The sequence below is a fragment of the Loxodonta africana genome, chromosome 8 (assembly GCF_030014295.1).
Source record: "Loxodonta africana isolate mLoxAfr1 chromosome 8, mLoxAfr1.hap2, whole genome shotgun sequence".
Taxonomy (NCBI): Eukaryota; Metazoa; Chordata; class Mammalia; order Proboscidea; family Elephantidae; genus Loxodonta; species Loxodonta africana.
The window spans coordinates 46,792,995-46,808,928 of record NC_087349.1 but is presented as its reverse complement, the minus strand read 5'-3'; the positions used below and the strand labels follow the sequence as shown (position 1 = coordinate 46,808,928).

The window sequence follows — 15,934 nt, the reverse complement described above, 5'->3', positions numbered from 1 at the left end:
ACCATTCACTGTCAGACCCTTTGAGCCTTTACTTATTTCAGGCATGAAATGGTAAATTTTAATGAGCCACCAGATAGATCAATTGCTGATGGATGTTTTCTTCTTTTTCTGTTAGCTGTAAGTTTAGTTCAAACTACTAAAGAAGGAAGAAGGAATGAGCTTCAACCAGGTAATGAAATTATACTTTTTAGTGTCCATTGGGAGATAAAGATTTATTGGACTGTTAAGTCAAATTTCACGTATTTTTAGAAATAGCCTTGTCTTACAATGAAAAGGCAATTATCATGTCAAGCATGAATGGGCTTTTTTTTTTTTTAATTATTTTTCCAAATAAACAGGAAATTACAGAAAATAATGTACCATATAACTTTTTTTCTTATACATAGTTAAGTATAGGGTTGCTATGAGTCAGAATCGACTCGACAGCAACGGGCTTTTTTTTGGTGGTTAAGTATTGACTAATACCTAATGCATTGTGAATAGTCCACCAAGCCAAAAAACCCAAATTGAACTCATTGCCCTTCAGTTGATTCTGACTCACAGCAACCCTATAGAACAAAATAGAACTGCCCCATAGGGTTTCCAAGGCTGTAATCTTACGGGAGCAGTTAAGTGCAGTTAGCAGTCAAGTGCTTTAACCATTGCACCGTCAGGGCTCCTTAGTCCACCAATACTAAATAAAAGTAAATTTGCAATTTATTATCTATATGATGCCTTTTTTTGGTGGGGGAAGGTCATCTGTCCATAACTCAACAAGTATTTGTATTTGAGTTATCTGTTCATAAGTTGACATGTATGGATTGTGGGTCAGACGCTGTACATCATGCTGGGGCTACACTGGTGTGCAAAACAGGCATGGTGACTGTCCTCATAGAGCTCATGGGTTGCAATCTCAAATGCATACAAGGGCCAGAAAGATCATGTAAACAAGTGAAGCCGACTGAGTGTAAGAAAAATCAGGTGACCATGTATTTTTCTTTGTTTTTCTCAATTTTAACATAGAAGCCAAGACATATTTGTTATCTTTAATGGAAAAAAGAGTTCAGAGCTATGGTGGGGTGGGACATGTACCACATCTTCAAAGGGGGGTCACAACTCAGCTCTAACTTTTTGTCACCATGTGGAGATGTAAGCCTAGTGGGGCCAGCTTTTTCAATTTATCAAGAGAAGTCTGAACTTTTATGTCAAAATCTGATTTTTAAATTGTTGACTTGAATATTTTTAAAAAATCTTTCTCAGGCAATGATAACCACCTATGGACTACCATTTTTCAACCTCTAGTCTAGTAGATCTCTTATTTTTAGATCTCACATCCATCTCCTACTATTCTGATCCTGTAGTACTTTCTGCATTTTCTATTTATTTGGCACTTAATTTCCTTCTTTTGTTAGTATAGCATACTCAGATGTTCTTTCCTGTGGTTGCATGTGATGGAAAACCCTTCATACATACTTTCCACATGTGGCTCATGAGGCAGTCTTGGGTTCGTGACACGCGCTTTCCCACAGAGCCAGCTTAGAGTGGCAGGGAAAGCAGAGTGGAGTCTGGATGGTAAGTTTTCAGGGGGCTCATTAGAAGAGTTTATGGGAGATGTTGGCAGGCAGGAGGTTTCCCTGAAGTCTCACCCTTTGCATTACCAACGCTTACCCGTCCTCCCACCATGTTACACTGAGACCCACGGCAGCTCTCTTCCCTCTTCTGTGCCGTGTTATTTTCTTACTAGGCCCTTTAGCACTCTCTGATCCTCTTTGAATTAGGTGCAATTTTCACTTTAGAGATGATAGGACTGGACTACCTTTAGTGAAATATGACCTAAGACATTGATGTCCTGACCCCTACAACAAAGACTTGGGCAAAACAAGGGTATGGTCAGTTAGAGGGCTATTTCCTGGACTAAAAAATCCCTATTCCAAGAAGGGAAAGGTCTAGTTGCTGATATTCTTTTTGATTGTGAGGGTGGGCATCTATACACACAACCTTGGAACAGCTTGCACTACCTTCCAGTTCTTCCTGGGCCTTATTACTTTTAGCCTTAGAAATTCTTTGTTATGCTGGTGAACAAAATCAATTCAATTTCTGACACCAAGTACAAATGTAGTACTCTTTCTCTGAACTTAATCACCAGAGCTAGGTCAGATCTCACAAGTTAGGGGGCACAGTCCTCCAGACTCCCAGGGCTGCCTAAAACCTCAGATGCCAGCCACAAGCTTGAGAGTCCCCCACAACACCTTCACTTCTGACCTGCTGACTTTAGAATGTCAGTCATAACCTCGGGGAAATTCCCAAGGTCCTTCCTCACTTCTGATCTTCTGGGTCCCACTGCTACCTTGGGTTTGATAATTCACTAGAATAACTCACAAAACTCAAGAAAGAGCCCTACTTAAGGTTACAGTTTTATTATAAAAAAAGAATATAAATGAAAAGACACATAGAGTGAGGTCTGAAAGTGTTTCTGGCTGACCTTCCATATTCTGGAAAAATGCGCTACCCTCTCTTGTGCATCAGTTTCTATCATCAATTAGGAAACTCAGATTCAGTGTTCAAAGTTTTTATATTGTAGTCGCATTATACAGGCATGATAGATTTAATCATTGCACATGTGGTTGAGTTCATACTCCAGCCCGCCAACCTTGAGGTCCTGCTGATTTCACATGATGGGTTTTTTCTGCCCAGGCCAGCCACTTCCCACATGAGTCACCTTATCATCATGACCTGTTAGGTAGGTGTGGTCTAGAGTCCCTCTATGAATAACAAAGACTGCAGTAACTGGAGAAATTTCAAGGTTTTAGAAGTTATCTCTCAGGAACCAAAAACCAAACCCAAACCAAACCCACTGCTGTCGACTTGATTCTGACTTATAGCGACCCTATAGGACAGAGTAGAACTGCCCCACAGAGTTTCCAAGGAGCGCCTGGTGGATTCGAACTGCTGACCTTTTGGTTAGCACCGTAGCACTTAACCACTACGCCACCAGGATTTCGTCAGGAACCAAAGGCAAAGCCTAAATTCCTTGCATAAGTTGTTGTATGCTCTCCAGTCGATTCTGACTCATGACAATCCCATAGGACTGAAATCTCTAGGGGAGCAAATGGCCCGTACTTTTCTCCCTTCAAGCTGGTGTGTTCGAATTGCCAACCTTTTGGTTGGCAGCTGAGCGCTTAACTATTGCACCACCAGGGCTTCTAATTATAATCTCTAGATGATGCTTGGAAACCCTGGTGGCGTAGTGGTTAAGTGCTACGGCTGCTCACCCAAAGGTTGGCAGTTTGAATCCACCAGGCGCTCCTTGGAAACTCTATGGGGCAGTTCTACTCTGTCCTATAGGGTTGCCATCAGTCAGAATTGACTCAACGGCAATGGGTTTGGGTTTTATATGATGTTTATCATCCATGCCTAATTGTCATGCAGAGCAATAGCGAATAGTATAACATATACTTTACATAAACTTTTTTGTAAGTTTTGGTTGCAACATTAAAAATTCCATTCAGCTATGCTTGTTCAGCCTTTAAAGTTCAATGCACCTGTAGTGAGATTATCTACTCACATCTTTAAAAATATTAGAATGAACATTCTTGTGATGGATGCATCATAAACCAAACCAAAGCCCACTGCCATCAAGTCAATTCTGACTCGTAGCAACCCTATAGGATAGAGTAGAACTGCCCCATAGTGTTTCCAAGGCTGTAAATCTTTATGGAAGCAGACTGCCACATCTTTCTCCCATGGAGCAGTTGGTGCCAATTTTTCAGTTAGCAGCCAAGTGCCTAACCACTGAGCAACCAGGGCTCCTTTTGGATACATCATAGCTTTGTATATTCTTAGTTCACCTTTTAAGCCAGGCATTGCTGTGAGAACCAATTCTGCCCAGGTGTAATTTGACAGTGGGTTACCTCAATTGCTCTACCAACTTATTCCTTTCTGCCCAGAGCTCTTGGGAAAATCTGTTGACCACCTACAGGTGCACAACCTGGAAGTATGGTTGGAAATAATGCTCAATAGGGCAACCCATGGCCAATGGGATTGCTCCCCATTTTCATTCCTAAAGTGAATAATAATGAGGTTCACTCCATGCAGCTCAAGACCCACAGTGGTCACCAGCTCGATAATACCCCATATACTAGTTTACTCTTCTTTCCTGTTTCACTTTCCTTAGTCCCTTCTACCACCCACTCGTGGCTAGAGGTATCTTGTCCCGTAAGATCACATGGGAGCCCTGGTGGCACAGTGGTTAGGTGTTTGGCTGCTAACCAAGAGGGTGGCAGTTCAAATCTACCAGCTGCTCCTTGGAAATACTATGCAGCAATTCTGTTCTTCCCTATAGGGTCACTGTGAGTCAGAATCAACTCGACGGCAACGGGTTTGGTTTTTTTGGTTAAGATCGCATCTTATCTTAGTTTGGATTTCCCCATAAGTAGAATCTAGACAAGGATTTGAATGCAGTTGATTTATTTGTGGGATGACCCTATTTAAACAGAGATCTGAAAGAAGAGAAGGAGTAAGCTTGTGGCTATGGGGACAACACATTTCTGGCAAAGCAAACAGCCGGCACAAAGGCCCTGAGGCTGAAGTATATTTGGTAGATTTGCTGTGCAAGGCACAGTGAGGAGGTCAGTGAGGTGGTGTAGGGTGAACAAGGGGCAGAGTGGTGGGAACCGAGGCCAGAGAGAAAAGGGGGTGAGGTGCAGGCAGGTCACGTAGAGCTGAGGAAGTCATTGTAAAGAGTTCTGACTTCATTCTGAGTAAAATGAGAAGCAATTTTGAGCAGAGGAGTGATCTGACTTACTTTCTAAAAGGATTGCTCTAGCTGCTGTGTGGAAAATAGGCTGCAGGAGGGCAAGGAGGAAAGCAAGGGGACTTCCTGGAAGACTGTTGGAATAGTCCAGTGGCTTGGACTGGCTGGGAGCAAGGGAGAAGTGGTTGTATTTGCATATATTTTTAACATAGTCTTGTCACGATTGCTGGTGAATTGGATAGGACAATGAGAAAAAGAGATAACTCAAGGATAATTCATTCCAAGGTTTTTGGCCAGAGGGGGCTTGTGTGTGTGTGTGTGCGCGCGCGCGCATGCACGCATAGGTGTTGATGGTAGGGATGGAAAAAAGAGTTTGGTTTTAGGCATGCTAAGTTCGAGATGCCTGTTAGATGTCAGGAAGGCAGTTGGATGTGAATCAGAAGTTCAGGTAAGAGTTGGGGCTGGTAATACAGGTTTGGTAGAGTGGTTAGTGTATGGAAGGTATTGACCATCATGGAAGGGTTTTATCTTGTTTAAATTTCAGAAACAACAAAACCAACAAGTACTCTAGAATCTGATTACAGTGTTCTTTTGAACAAATGTTTTGGAAAGTTTTATTTTATCTGTCATTGACCTTATAAGCCATTTGATTATGAAATGTAGTTTGCCTGAAGGTACTTTTTTAACACTCTGTTGCTTAACATAAGATTTTGCCATTGTAAATGAGACAAACTGAAACATCTTTCACGTAAACAAGATAGGGTTTCTCAGTCCACATACTCTAGAACAGTTTTATTAACAGCTCTTCTAGGCTGTGGCCCTGGCAAAGTTATAATGTCTTATTCACCCTCCTTTGTGGAGCTGTACTTGCTGCAAGGCATAGTAGGTCCCCAGCAAGCAGCAATTGGGGTAATCACGGTGTGCTGGGCCCCCCACTGCTGTTGAGACTTTCTAGAGCCCCCATTTACTATCACAAACAGTTAAGTGCTACAGGTATTCCACGGAGCCATGATTTGGTTCAAGAACTCCAATGACTAGAGCTCCTTCAGAACCAGGCCCTTTTGGACCCTTCCAAACTTGCACGACTTCACAACTTGCATACTAACCTCCATCACATGGTATCTACGCAAGGTCTTGTCTGTCCCTGTGCTTTTGATCCTGTGCTGCCTACTTCCCGTGACATCTCTACCCTGCCTACCCAGGCATACCCTTCAGTGATACCCTGTCAGTCTACATTGATATCTCCATTCTCTAAACTCTTAATACGCGTTTAGCACTTTATACAGGCTGAAAGTGATTGTTTAAATAATCTCATTCTATAATTTTTAAGTTTTAATTTTATTTGTTAGTAACAAGGCATCGAGGCCTAGAAAAGTTGGGCGATTTGCTGAAAATTATGTGTTAGGGTAAGGGAAGAGCTGAAACTAAAACCAGTGTCTCCAGAGTCCCAATCCACAGTGTTTCCCACTACACTATAAGAGCAGAGAGTATGAGTGAGAGAAATTCCTGTTTGCAAATGTTCCCTCTTACCGTTATGCTAGTTACTATTAGTTAAATGTCTGTGTTGTACTAGAGAAGGGACAAATTAACGTAGGAAAATGGTTTTTGCCCTGGAAGGTCCTCCCATTTTAAAGATAAGTGAATTTAGTCAATAGCTGGTTACCTTATTTGGGTACAAATTCATGCTAAAAAAGGCCCACATGTAAGGTGATTTCTTATTTCCCCAATGAGAAGTTTCCTTCTATCCCACCTCCAAATTTGTTTTTTATGTTTTCCAATTAGAATATATAAAATTTTAGGGCAGGATATAAAATAGTCAAATGTTGGCTTGTACTATTCAGTATATTAATTTAATTGTAATCTATTATAAATAAAAAAATTTTTTATTAATAAAAAAACTACTAGTTTTTTATTAATAAAAAAAATTTTTTTTTATTAATATAGGAGTTTTTCCCCTCATTCTCACATTTCATAGGACATTTCTATTCTGTTTATCTTCACTCATCTTTCTTATTCCTAGGGCCATTTTTTGAGTCATCAAGCAGATTCCAAAAGCACCTCACCTTTTCCTCTTTCCCAGTAATTTATAGCCCTTTTGAATTGGTGAATGATCCTGTCGCTGGGATTTTTATCCTAAGTCATAAGTACCCATCTACCAAACATTTGATTTTCATTTGTTTTGTAGTTGTTTATTTATGATCCCACATAATAACCATTCACTGTCTTACTTTTTCAAGTACTTTTTCAAAAAACATGTTTACAAAGATAGTCAGTCCTCCCAATTGTGAGGTCATGTTCCAGAAATGATGGTTTTATGGTCTTTTCTCTCCCTCTCCCCCATTTTTTTTTTTTTTAAATAAAACATGCTGTCAAATTACTTCCTTAAATATTGAAAACTGGTATTGATTCAATTACAGGCTGCTATGCCATCCCCAAATTGTATATTATTATTATTCAAAATAAAGTCATTGAGAGAGTACCTGATAATATTAGAGTCTTTATAAGAATTCAAATATAAGGCAACTCTTTTGGGGGGGCTTAATCTTGAGGGAGGGCAGCCCTTGACCTAAATTTGGATATCTGTGGTAACCTCCTTCTAGGCCACGACCATGGACTTCCTCCACATTGCTATGTCATATAATGTTTACTCAGATGTGACACTGAGGAAATTGCAAGTGGGTCTCTTATCAGTGCAGCCCCACCACCATTCCTGAGGGGAGACCAAGCACATGTCCTACCGATAGGTGCTGTCAACCATGACGTGTTTGTGCACCAGAAATATCTTCATGTTCTTATACGCAAATAGTATCTGTCCCTGTGCTGCAGAATTGCAGTGATATCCAGTTGAGTTGTATTTGTTTAGACTTAGAAGCCAAGAAGGTCCGTGAAGCTATGCTAAAAATGGCAGAGGAACAAGGGCAGGAACTTGTTCCTCACTCTGTGTACACTGACTTCTCTCTTGTGCTGTTTTCCATAACTATTTTGGGTTTGAAAAGTATTAAAGTAAATTTTATAAAAAATTACTTTTTTTGTGGAATAAGTAATACGGTAAGTACTACATCTGTGCTTTAAAGGTCAAACCTATGTGGAAGGCAAACATACTATTTCTTATCACATTTTAAGTTCATAACTTTTAAATTCTTAGGGATTGATGCCAGAAAGCTACATAAAGTCCATACATGCACTGTTTGTAAATCTTAGAATCCTAATACTTTAGGGTGAAAATGATACTCATTAAAATCCAGTTTGTCAGGCACTCTCTCATACATTGCTGATGAGAGTGCGAAATGATACAACCTCTTTCTGAAACTGCTTCTATTTTAAATGTGAAGCTTTTCTATAAGCTACAGAATTTTTATAAGCCTGAAATTTGTCTCCCCCGATGTTCACTGTTGCTGCCAGGCCTGCTCAAAGACTTCCTTGTTTATGTTTGGATTTCCTGAGCATCCGACGGGTTACATAATAAAATGCTGTTTCTCTAGGACTCTTGAGGGGTGTAGAAGGTGGGTTCTTTGCTAGATAGCTCTCTTGGGGTCCTGAAGCCACTATACATCCCTGAAGGATGGGACTGGGAATAGGACTACAGTTTAAATCACGTCGAGAGACTTCTTTATGAAGGGAGAGTTGTTTTATTAGCTTACAGTCAATGTAATAGGATTTACCAGCAATTCCTCTTCCTACTTGCTGTGGAAACAATATGTAATATTCCAGTCTTCATTACTAAAAGTCTTCTTCTCTTTGTAGGGTCAAAGTGTTTAACTTTGTTAGTGGAAATCCATCCCATTAACAATGTGAAGGTTCTAAAAGCAGTGGATAGCAATATTTGGGTACAGGTAAGTGAGCATGTCATTTATCACCTATCTTATTAATCAAAAGGCATGAAACCTCGGGGAATGGTGTTTACAAAGTGCTTTCATACACATCCCTTCAACCCTCAAAGCAGATGGATAGGCCTGGAGGCATTAGCTCTTGCTTTGCAAACATGGAAAACAAGAAGTTAAATCTAGCTCCTCTGACTTTGATAGGCCATGGTGCTCTGACAGTAATATAATATTTTTACATGATAAAATATCAAATATTAAAATACATTTATGATAAGTTTAAAAATTATTCATGTATATGCATGGTCGACAGATTAAGCTGAATGATTAAATGACTTAATCTCTGAATTTATCAAGTCCATGAATTGATGCAGAAGCACTGTCTGTATAATGCAGGTGGACTAGGTACCTGTGCCCATGGCTCCTCAGCATGATCTCCCTGTGCCCAATTCCACATTTTGCTACAGGGACAAAACATTGTTCCTTTTGGTCTACCTGGAGTCAACTTGTGTAACCCAGAGTATTTGCTTCCTCCTCTCCTACAAACCCCCAGCCTTGAACCAACAGGTCTCCTCTGGCGTGTGTTAGGAGAAGAGGTGGCCTCTCATTTGCCCGAGGTCCTCCACCATCAGCCAGCCTTTCAGCCACCTGCTCTACCCACAACTCCTGGCTCCACTGTGGGCCACTGCTCACCTCTATACAAGGCCTGGCCTGGAGCTCCCAGCTGCATCCCCCTCATCCAGGAAGCCACTCTGTCCACACTGTTTTTCAGTGCAGGGGTGACTATGGGACAGAGCATGCTTCCACAGCATCTTGTAGGGCAGGATATAAAATAGTCAAACATTGCATTGTACTATTTAATATATTAATTTAGTTGCACAGTTTAAAATAACATCAAACCCCCATTGCTGTCCAGTTAATTCTGACTCATAGCAACACTATAGGACAAGGTAGAGCTACCCCATAGAATTTCCAGGGAGCACCTGGTAGATTCAAACTGCTGACCTTTTGGTTAGCAGCTGTAGCACTTAACCACTACACCACCAGGGTTTCCTAAGATAACATAAAACATAAAATAACGTATTAATATAGAAAATTGATTTTTCCTGGAATAGGTGATCAAGACGTTATTGAAGGGTTGGGAAAACTAAAGGGAATAAGGTGAAACCTGTATTCATCCAGTGGACCCATCTTAGTGCCCAGCCCTGCTTCCTGCTTCTCATGTATATACGTTTGACGAGAAACTCCTTCTCCAAACCACCACCCATGACAAATGCCCACCTTTTCTCCATACCCTCCTACAAGGAAATGCCACCTGCTGTTCACTGAGTTTGCTTTTACCCTGGGATCTAGCTATCTTTTTTCTTACCAAACATTCACATGTTGCATCTTCATGGAGGAACTTGAGCAGGACAGTGCTATGTGAAGTTTGGATCCCAAGTCTGGTACCTTTTGAGATGTCTTCCCCAGCAGTTCTACTCTGTCACGTGGGGTTGCTGTGAATAAAAATTGACTCGATGATACCTAATGAACAACAACTGCAGCGTGAGGTAGATCTTTCAGAAGATAATTCCAGTGGGTGATGGCGTGTGCATGCACACACACACACCCTTCTACATTCTAAACACCTATATTATATACCTCCCAAAGACAAATATTAATCTCAGAGTCTAATTCCATATTTGTGAAGAAAACATTTTCCTAAATGCAACATAGTCTGTATAGATTCCTATTCACAACACCAAAAACACCTTGTATACTTTTGTAGAGCTGTATTGGAAACCTATTCATTTTCTAGCTTACAAAACTTGCCCTAAGGCTGCCTCATAATACAAAGAAAAACAACAACTCAAATGGAACTATTAAAAAGCCATGTTCTCGTTGATTGCCACATAAAGACCAGATAAAACTTGAAAAGTTATAGCTCTTTAGCACCTTAGGCCAGCTCACATTTCTAAGCAGGCATCCGCAGGCTGCTGTCTCTGTAGATATGGGGGGAAGCCATATGATCTTCTGTGGGATCATCCCCTCATTTTGAGGCTCTGAGGGTTTTCTTCTCTATTATATATGTGCTGTCACTCCCCTTTGCTTCTCCTCAACTTCAGTACCCAAAGTATCCTATTTCATGTGCACAATTTCACAAATCATGAAATAAGTTCTACATTATTTTTGTAGCTATTCTGTATTGCTGTCTATAATTTTAAGACTGTTGCTAAATATAGACAGTATTTTATTTTTCACTTCCAAAAGGAGGAGTTGACTACAAATAATTTAAAATATCTATCAGTTCTATTTCCAATTTATTATTGTGAAAAGTTAGGTAATATATTTGTCAAAATTTTTTTCTAGTGTTTAGAGAGGCTGCTGTCTATAACATGGCTTAACCCTTTTGACGATGAAAGAATTAAGTCACTGGAGTTCTGTCATGATGTATTTGACACCAGCTTTCCTTCATTAGCACAGCCGACAGGGTCGGGTCTGGCTTTAAAAGTAGGGGATCACCTTGTGTTTCTGGATGCCTGATTTGTTGTGTAGACAGATCGATATATGGCTGGCACATACGGGATAGCCCAGAGACTCAGCAGTGGGGTGGATCAAGCCTTTTCTTCCCAGGGTCTGTCATTCTGTGCTTTGAGGCTCGTAAATCCTCAACCCCTTGCCGCCCTGTGATTCACTGCCCTTTCTTGGAAAGTCCCTGGTTATGTTGTACTTTGTCTCTTGGATGTGGGACTTTAGAAGTTTAGGCAAGCACATGTTTACTTTACTCTCAAATTGAGTGTTAGCCATACTTGCACAACAAATGTATTGATCTCTCGTTCTATTTTACAAAATAGAACATTCTGTGTAAATGTTGTTTACGTTGTTTCTGATTGACTTCCATATCACATATTCCAAAAAGGAAGTACCAGCCCTAGAAATAAATTTAGCTTTGCTGTGTAAATTAATTATGATAATGTGAGACTTGAGATAAGTTTTCCCCTGGAAAACCGAGCTCCTGAAAGTGTTCCTGCTTGCTTTGACATGTAATGTGTGAGTGCTTGCAAATCCCCTAAACTCTTCTGTGCTTACCAGTCCCTTCTATAGTGTATAAGTAGTACAGTGATCAATCACATCTTCTGAAATATTTATGCAAGCAAGGTAGCTGCTTATGATTTTGACCAATTTTATTTTTACAGTTCCTCTACCCACGTGTTGAAAGTCACCCTCTTTCAGAGAACCATCTGTTACTGATTTCAGAAGAGAAATGTAAGTATACCTTTAGGTGACTTCATGAAAGGGCCATGATATCCTAGTGAAGTGTGGGACGTGATTGAATTTTCTAGAAGTCCACTTGCCAGTGCTGGGGGTCCACTGACCTTTGTTGTCCCTTTCATATCCAGGACTCCTGGACAAGGACTTTTCCTTCTCAGCCCCATGTGTTGTTCCCTCAGTCTTTGCTCAGTTTTCTCATCCTAGGAATGATGGGCTCCTGCATATGTAGATTTTCAATGGTGTCACATGGTAAAATGTTTGTAGAACAGTCGTGCAGGTCATTTCCCTCCTTTTTAGTACATCTTTCTTTAGGATCTCTGTCCAAGTGGATAAGGATATACGGAGAGAGGAAAAGGCTTTAGTAGCTAGAAGAACTCCATGACAGGACTTGAGGACACATACTGACTTGGTCAAATTGAGGGAGAGGCAAATAAAACTGGGACATAGAAGGTTATGTCCTTCCAAAATGCTTTCAAGTTTTGGGGAAAAAAGAGCAAAATTCACTGGTGGATATTGTCTAGTAAAACCGTCTTTCATGTTAGAAGGTGAAACGGCTGATTTATAGTTAGGACAGGCCTGAGGGCTTAGGTTCATGTTCAGTTTCACACACATTCGTGCAATCATCTGTCTCACATTTTGTAAGTAGGAATGGTAGAAGGTAAATGTGGCTTTTTTTTTTTTAATCTAAATTGCTTACTGGTTGAAAGGGACCATCCACAAATTAACTTAAAGTGTTTAGGGTTTTGCTAGCATGAAATTGACCTGTATAAAGATGTCTCCCCAAATTATCTTGTGTAATGAGTTTTCTATCTGATTTGCTTATACAAAGAGGTGTTTGATATTTGAAAATTGAAAGTTAAACCCAGCCATGTGGGCCCGTCTTTTTAAGACTGATCGGATAGGGGAGGCAAACACTTGTTGAGGGAACCTACAGAACCAGCAGGGTAAAAACCTTCATGTATTGTTAGTGTTGGTGTTTTTATTTATTTATTTTTAAAGCTTCATATATTGTTGATATGAAGAGTGAAGTAAATATTGGACTTGAAATAGACTGTAAAGGGTGGGAGGGTAGAGAAAGGTGGTTTTTCTTTTTTTTTAACTTTTATTGTGAGATTACTGTCAGATTTATAGCTGTTGTTTAATCTGCATTGCTTTTAGAAAAATTTATTTACAACTGTCTGGTAAATAAAGTACTCATGTTTTTCATGAAGGTTAAATTATCTTTCTGCTGTTTTTATTTTTAAGACATTGAACAATTTCATATCCAAGTCATCCAAGAAGATGGAAATAAAGTGGTAAAGACTCAAAATTCCTTTTGCTTGCTTTTCCACTAAGAGCTGCATTTCTATTGAAGATAAATTAATATTATCGATATAAAACATTTTCTTTCTTTGACATCTTTCAAATTACAGATGTGCTTGTTGTAACATGTAAAACAACACAAAGATATATGATCTCTATCCTGTCTTCCAATTTCAATCTCCTGAGGTAGCTAGTGATAATAGCCTAATAAGAGTCTTTCTACACCTTTTACCTTGCTTATGCAAACATATACAAGGTTAGGGGCATATATGTTGTTGTTGTTGTTATGTGCTATTCAGTTGATTTTCAATTCATGGCGACCTCATGTGACAGAATAGAAATGCCCCATAGGATTTTCTAGGCTGCGATCTTTATAGGAATAGATCACCAGGTCTTTCTCCTGCAAAACTGCTGGGTAGATTCAAACCACCAACCTTTCGGTTAGCAGCCTAGAGCTTAACCATTGTGCTACTGCATATATTGGCCCACATATATTGAGGCTCATTTGTTTTTACCAAAATGAGATCATAATATATATGTTAATCTGTCACTTTTGTGTTTGATTTTTACTTAATATAGCAGATGTATCCCTAGAAAACCATTGTCGTTGAGTTGATTCTGACTCATAGCAATCCTATAGGACAGAGTAGAACTGCCCCATAGGGTTTCCAAGGAGCAGCTGCTGGATTCGAACTGCTGACCTTTTGATTAGCAGCAGTACCTCTTAGGTTACTAAATAAACATATAACTATTTTTTTTAAGACTGTTTATGCACATACACATACAATAAATGAAATAGTAACATATTTGCTGGGGTTACATGATATAATTTTCTTCTCTTTTTTGCTTGTTTTCCACTTCTCCCTTTCCTTTTCACTGCTAGCTTTTGTTTATAACCTGGTACGTATCCTTTCGTATCTTCTTCCGTATTCATGTAATCTGCTACCTTCACCCATGACACACATAGGGGTTCGTTTGTTATTTTTCACTCTTTCCTTATTCCACTCTGTGCAATTACCTGTAAGTCAACTTGAATCACTCCAATTCTTTCTCTTTAGAAGGATATAATAATCCCTTGTGTGGATGTACACAATTTTCAACCATTTTCTCATATTTGAACATCTAATTGCCAGTTTTGTGGTGTGTGTTACAAATTGCATTAATAAATGTTTTTGTATCTATAACTTTACATATTGGAATATATATTTTGTTGGGCTAAATCCTCAGGGATGGATTGTTGAGCCGATGGGTATATGTATTTTTAACATGTCAACAGATTTTGCCAGATTGCTTTCCAAAAATTTTTAAACAATTCATAGTTTTACAAGCAAAATATAAGCATACCTTTTCCCTCTATCTTATTATGTCACTAATAAAAGTACAGGTGCTCTTTAAAAACATGTTTCTAATTTGATGGGTGTAAGTTGATATTTATTACTATTTAGTCTGTATTTCCTTTAATATTAGTGAGTTTGAGCATCTTTTCCTGTTTATTGGCTGTTTGAATTTGCTTTTCTGAAAATTGCTTAAATATATTCTTGTCTATTTTTCTGTTGGGTTATTTGTCATTTTCTTGATGTTTTTACTGATGTTAAAAATTATTCCTGTCAATATTTAAATAATAGCCTTCATTCGGCAAAATAGCTTTCTCTGATGATTTTAATATTGAAGAAAGTTATACAGAAAAAATTAAAAGGGAAAGTGGCATGCATTAATTATGTGTCTACTATTGAAAGCCTCAAATCTATAGATTTGGCTGGGAAATGACCAGGAGAAAGTGTGTGGCTAGAGCCCTGGACCACCAGTGGCTAAATGGATGGGAGGTCAGGAGCAGAGCTAGTGGTCAGAAGATGGCAGAGCCAGAGAGGAAAGACCAAGGCAGAAACCCAAAGACAGTGGTGAGAGTTTAGAGGAGAGAGCTAAATAAACATTAGGGTTGGGAAGTGGGATGGAGTATAGGCAGAGGCCTAGCTTGTTTGAAGAGGGTTTGGGAGCTGAAGGAGTCACTGCAGGGGACGTAAGGGGAAGGTGCACTTGTCAGGAGCCCAGAAAGGATTCTGCCAGACAAGACTGTGCAACCTTAGCATTTTCTTCTCCACATGCACTCTTCAGTGAGGTGCTTCTGTCATTCTTAAAGGCTTAGACAAGAGCTTTTCACAGCTGTGAGCCAGGCAGTGTGTGATTCCACGTGTGTTAGTGCTGCTGTAACAGAAGCAGGTGGCTTTATTGAACAGAAATTTATTTTCTCACAGTTAGGAGGCTGGAAGTCTGAATTTAGAGTGCCAGCTCTAAGGGAAGGCCCTCTTTGTCTTCTCTGGGTGAAAACCCTTGACTCAGCATCTCCAACATTCTTCCTGGCATTTGTTGGAGATCAGCAGGTGACATCTATTTTTCCTCATTCTTGCATCCCTGCTTCTGCATCTAATCTGCTCTTTTTGTATCTGAAAGTGATTGGCTTAAAACACAACCTACACTGATATGGTCTCATTAACATAAGAAAGAAAACCTTATTCCCAAAAGGGATTACATCCACAGTTGTAGGGGTTAGGATTTACAACACATATTTTTGGAGTACACAATTCAATCCAAAGTTTCATGTATTCCTCACAGTATTCCTGTATGAGAGGTGGCATTACTAATTATCCCCATTTTTAGAGAGAAGGTAAGCGAGGCTCACAGACGTGAGATAACTCTAGAAAGGGAAAAGACTGAGATTTGAATCTGGGTATACCATACTCCAATGTTTGTGTTCTTCTCAGTATACACCTTTTCTGAAACGGTTTCCAAATCTATCCAACCTAACAAATTTCAGAAAAATGGAAACAGG

The 15,934-nt window shown here is 39.6% G+C and overlaps 1 protein-coding gene across 4 annotated transcripts in view; it reads left to right on the top strand.

Annotated features, from left to right (window-relative positions):
• GSAP (gamma-secretase activating protein) overlaps positions 1-15,934 on the top strand; it is a 99,446-nt gene that overhangs the window by 24,737 nt on the left and 58,775 nt on the right. For all 4 annotated transcript variants that reach the window (XM_064289904.1, XM_064289902.1, XM_064289903.1 and 1 more), the window contains exons 5-8: positions 116-169; positions 8,477-8,565; positions 11,730-11,799; positions 13,051-13,100. In XM_064289904.1, the coding sequence (XP_064145974.1) occupies positions 116-169; positions 8,477-8,565; positions 11,730-11,799; positions 13,051-13,100 (263 nt within the window). The remainder of the gene's footprint in view (positions 1-115; positions 170-8,476; positions 8,566-11,729; positions 11,800-13,050; positions 13,101-15,934) is intronic.